Raw genomic sequence first — 4,996 nt, forward strand, 5'->3', positions numbered from 1 at the left:
GCATGTGTGTGAGTGCGTGCTGCGTGCGTGCAGGCACATGCACGTTGGTGTGCATGTGCGTGTGCAGGGATTGAGGCGGCCGTCTGTGAGGAGTACCACTGTCAACAGCAGTGAATCGAAATGGCCACAAGTGATATCTGCATCTGGCGCCTTCAGGGGAGCTGCATGCAGGCAAAGGGGCAGTTTCAAAGCACCAGGGCTGCAAATAATGGACACAGGATGCCGCCCCACGCTGCTCGCATGTCAAGCGCGGTCCTGGCTGGCGGTGGGGCGGTCAGCTCCCCCTGCACATGCTCAACGCAGGGCCCAGGACCCCACCAGCCCCGCTACCATCCTCCCGCCTCAGCGCACCCCTCACGCACCTGCACAATCTCCCCGACAGCGCCGCAGATGACCTCCGCCAGTCCGCGCGGCAGCAGGAAGGCCGGCCCATGCTGGCTGTGCTGCAGGCGCGCCGTGCGGTGGTGGTGGTGCAGGGCGCCCACGCCGCCCACAGCTGCAGCAGCGCCAACAGCAAGGGCCGCCGTCCGCAGTGGCAACACGCGCCCCTTCAGCCGCATCATATTTCGCCCCGAGCCGCCGGGCACGCCGCCCTTGAACTGCGGCGCCATGGCTACGCGTTGTGCGCGTGTGGCTTAGCCGCCGCAGGGAATGCGCGGCCCAGGCGATTGCGCCGCGGTAGCGGTGCTGGCACGTGGCGCTGGCAGCTGAGATGCAATGGCTGATAGGTCCCTATAAATATTGTGAACGCATCTACACTGGCCCGCAATCTCCAGAAGCTCAAGCAGGCGGCCTTGGGCTTTGCCTCGAGTGGTCGAGAGGCAGATGCACGGAAGAGCTGCAATACAATATTGCGCTTACACACACAACTGTTTCCAAAAGCACCGACAACATCGAGACACACCGTGCGGCAGGAAGATCGTGGGCTGCTCGATACTGCGGTGTGTGCAGCAAGCACTGCATCAAGGCATTCAAAGTAAGAAACTCCGCGGAATCTGAGACATTTAGAAAGCCATCATAGTGCCTCACCACCACACACCCGGACACGCTGCTCTCACTACAGAAGAACTGGTGATCGTTGTGAACACGACTCGCCCCAGCCCCTTTGTGCGATTTGTGGAATATTAGAGAATTATTATGCTCAGGCTGCGGTGCTCAACAAGCTGACCCTGGGTTCATGATTGGAAAAGCGCCAGCTGAAAAATGCCAGCAAACCGTCGCTACTGTCCTTGCAACACGGTCTTGTATCCACATGGCCCTGGAGAAACTTAGCTGCTCCTATAAGACTAGCGCGCACACCATCGTAAAGTATCGACAACTGGGAAAGCATAACTCAATGGGCCTCAATCAAGCAGCCACCTGTCCAAGCAGGTACGCAAACAACTGCCAAACTGGACAGATTAGCATTACACGGGTAATGTCATGTCTTCTTCTGCAGCCTCGTTCATTGACCACTGCACATCCACGGCCAACACATCCGTCGTTTTGTTATCGCGGCAGACACTGACTTACCACCACCCACTCAGCTTCTCGGATGCGGACAGCAACACTTGAGCAGTTTGGGTGAGCGCACCTCACCTGTCTGTAGATCTAGATGTGCCTTTAGACTGAGAGAAGCCTCATGCAATATCTTTGTGTCCACTGCAGGGCAGCTGTAATGTGAAGGACACAGCATTACATGCAAACCTCAGCAAAACAGAGTTCACACTATACAGTCCACCACTGCAGCAAGGCAGGAGGTGGCAGTGGAGCCCACAGCCCTGATGCTCCTGAAGCCTCTTGCCACGCACTTGAACTTCGTCATCAGAGATTCCCCACCCCGTCCCCAGTGACCTTGTGCAGCCATCGGCGCCCCCGTCTGCACACGTTCATAGCCGCCTGCCCATCTGGTCTTGGATCAGACATCCCCCCACGGCATTGCCAGCGGGCGGTTACACCATGGCACATCGCACATCCCTCTTGTAGCAACGCGGGCCGTCCTTCTCCAGAACGCCTGACATGGTTGGTTTTCAGCACGCAAACACCAGGTGTGCCAAGCAGGACCCTGCTGGGATAAGAACGAGACATGACAATGAGCAGGAGCTCATGTTTCAGGGCGAACCAGGCGCTTCATGAAAACACTGCATCCGCCCAACAGATTCGTCTGGGCCTGATGCACAGCGCTCCACTGCAGCCCAGGTGCTGCGTCACAAAACCAAAGAATATGGGACAAAAGTCCCCTGGGGCGCATCATGAACACAACAAAGCAAAGGCCGTTGCATTGTCAGCAAACAACCGCATAAGAAAGGGCACGGAGTGATTACCGGCAGGGATGCACATTGCGAGAATTGCACATGGTACCCAGGGGGGAGGCCACACAAAACAGGCAACGAGACAGGTGAAACATCACGTTGCAGCCAGCGGGGGCCCTGTGCGGTGGTCACGGCGCTGTCATCATGGTGTTCCTCAGGGCGCTGCCGCTGATGGCCGGGAGCGGCTCCACCACGCCGGCCGTGCTGTCGCCCTCCAGCTCACCCCCCTCCTCGCTGTCGCTGCCGTCGTCGGCGTGCTGCCCGCGCGTGGCCCCGCCTTTACGCGCGGCGTTGGCCTGCCGGTCCCACCTGGCATCAATCGCGGTTCGACAGGGACCAGGGTGCAGTGTCCAGTTGGGTGAGGAAGGGCGGCCGTAGCTGGGGATGGCTAAGCTTGCGGAGCGTGAAGGACGTGGCTGCCCACGCTACCTCGTGCGTGTGCCAGCTCCACGACCCCCGTTGCTGCTGCTGCCTCCCCCCTCAAACCCCGCGGCCCCACCGACAGCCACGTGGCGTGACCCCCCCTTGCGGCTCACATGGACTTGTAGACGCCCCCCGCCGCCATGAGCTCCTCGTGGGTGCCCTCCTCGGCCACCAGCCCGTCACTCAGCACCTGGACCACATGGGGGATGACAGGGGTGGGTGTGGTGGGGTTGAGCAGCTTGGTGCATATTCAGACTGAGCGGCTGCTGCGACCCTGCGGCCGCCCTAGCTGCAGGCACCTGCAACCAAGACCTGGCGTCGCGGCATGGCCACTACTGTGGTGTCCCATAAGCGCACCACGATCCGGTCGCAGGCGCGAATAGTGGACAGCCGGTGCGCCACAAAAATGGACGTACGGCCCTGGTAGGAGGGTGCAAAGAGCATGAGTGTAAGGTTGTGTGCAGGCCTGAGAGTGTGCACGCATAGGAAAAAGGGTGACCACCCTCCCCGACAGGGGTTGCGGTGTGTGAACGAGGGGGGGGGTGGAGGGTGAGGGGAGGCAGGGGGGGAATAAGGGGGTAGAGTGTGAAGCGTGTTGCCGGCAGAAGACCCACCAGGGGCCCCTGGCACTCCTTGGCCTTCCTCGCTGGACTGCATAACTTGGACTGCGCGCCCCTAAAACCATGCCGCAACCCTCATGCCGGAACGCAACCATGCACGATCACATGCTGTGCCTGCGGTCCCTGGCCCCCCCTCCCCCCCCCGCACCTGTGCCAGCTCCCCAAGTGATGCCATGATGGAGGCCTCAGTGGCGCTGTCCAGCGCACTCGTGGCCTCGTCACACACCAGCAGCCGCGGGTTGCGCAGGAACGCACTGGGGTGCGTGGGCGGAGGCGCGTGGGATGATATGGCTTCCGGGCATGGCAGCAGATCGGTGGAACGGGCCCAGGTGCAATGTGTGGTAGCGGAGGGAGGGATGGGAGCTGGGGGGCCAGCTGGCGCGGGGACGAGCTGCAGTGGATGACGCCCACTGGGGACGTGACCGAAGGAGCAGCGCACGCATGGCACACGGAGTCCCACTGACAAGAAACATTTGAACATTCCCCCACCAACTCCCAGCCCCGTGCGCACCGTGCTATGGCAACGCGCTGCTTCTCCCCACCACTAAGCTTCAGGCCGCGCTCTCCCACAGGGGTGGCGTAACCATCAGGCATGCGCAGAACAGCCTCTGCGTGTGTGTGTGTGTGTGTGCAATGAGAAGAGGGAAATGGCTCGACAAGGATCCAACACAGACAGCGTGGGAACAGGTTGAGCAAGAGTGCATCAGCAACGCTCGCATCCCTGGCAAACACATCTCACACAGGTGATCACCCGCCTGATCAAGGCCAGACGCACAGGGCGCAAATGCAAACGGCCCCCGCAACCCCTCACCCCCCGGCCCCCAGCCAACCGTGCAGGTGTGCCATGCGTGCTGCCTCCATGACGTCGTCGTCGCTGGCCTCAGGGCGGCCGTACCTGATGTTCTGCAGGATGGTGTCGTTGAACAGCACGGTGTCCTGGGGGAGGGGGGGGAGGGGGGGAGACGATTTGAACAGGTGAGATCGTCCAGCCGACACTCGCAAGGGGGGCCCGGCCCTGCAAAGTACGCAGAGCTCGAACGCAAGGCGGCACGGTTGAAGTAACGTGGTTGGGGTTGACCGGTGTTGAGGTGTGTTTGTGGCAGTGTGTGGTGTAGCGTCAGCCGGCTATGGTCGCTGGCCGCAGTGCCGAAGACAGATCCCCGGCCCCTCCAACAACAACAGTTTGGGCATCACCCTGGATCACCTGTGGCACGACGGCAACGGCCGACCGCAGCGCCTCGCGCCGCAGGTCCTTCACGCTCTCCCCGTTGATCTGGGGAACACGAGGGCACGTCGCAGAGGCAGCCAACAATCAATCACGACGCCCCTCGCTTGCGCCCGCCTCCCGCCCCTTCTTGCACAACACAAGACACAGGCGCCATACTCAGCCCTGGCTTCCTGCTCCCGGCAAGGCCACGAGGCCCGCTCATCATGTGTCCCATCTCCACCCCTGCCACCTGCGGGCCCCGCCTGCCCACCCGTATTTCCCCTGCTGCGGGGTCGTAGAGCCGCGTCACGAGCTTCAGCACTGTGGACTTGCCGCTGCCGCTGCCCCCCACGATGGCCAGGGACTTGCCCGACTCGACGCGCAGCGACACGCCCTTCAGGACCTGGGAGGGGGGGAGAGGGTTTTGGGGGGGTGGGGGTCGAGAAGGGCGGCTG

The 4,996-nt window shown here is 61.8% G+C and overlaps 2 protein-coding genes across 2 annotated transcripts in view; both read right to left on the reverse strand.

The window, feature by feature from the left end:
- Nucleotides 1-152: 152 nt before the first annotated feature.
- On the reverse strand, nt 153-611 carry MNEG_11923 (hypothetical protein; the record flags this gene model as incomplete). The annotated part of the gene is made up of 2 exons (XM_014039604.1): nt 153-161; nt 363-611. 2 exons carry the CDS (start codon nt 609-611, stop codon nt 153-155), a joined length of 258 nt encoding a protein of 85 aa, XP_013895058.1.
- Nucleotides 612-2,419: 1,808 nt separating this feature from the next.
- MNEG_11924 (ATP-binding cassette, subfamily B,bacterial) overlaps nt 2,420-4,996 on the reverse strand; it is a gene marked incomplete at both ends in the record, with an annotated part of 5,168 nt that continues 2,591 nt past the window's right edge. The window contains 7 exons of the mRNA XM_014039605.1: nt 2,420-2,600; nt 2,828-2,904; nt 3,072-3,134; nt 3,483-3,588; nt 4,146-4,270; nt 4,539-4,607; nt 4,852-4,944. Of these exons, the coding sequence (XP_013895059.1) occupies nt 2,420-2,600; nt 2,828-2,904; nt 3,072-3,134; nt 3,483-3,588; nt 4,146-4,270; nt 4,539-4,607; nt 4,852-4,944 (714 nt within the window). The remainder of the gene's footprint in view (nt 2,601-2,827; nt 2,905-3,071; nt 3,135-3,482; nt 3,589-4,145; nt 4,271-4,538; nt 4,608-4,851; nt 4,945-4,996) is intronic.

Source organism: Monoraphidium neglectum (assembly GCF_000611645.1).
Source record: "Monoraphidium neglectum strain SAG 48.87 unplaced genomic scaffold scaffold02971, whole genome shotgun sequence".
NCBI classification, from domain to species: Eukaryota; Viridiplantae; Chlorophyta; class Chlorophyceae; order Sphaeropleales; family Selenastraceae; genus Monoraphidium; species Monoraphidium neglectum.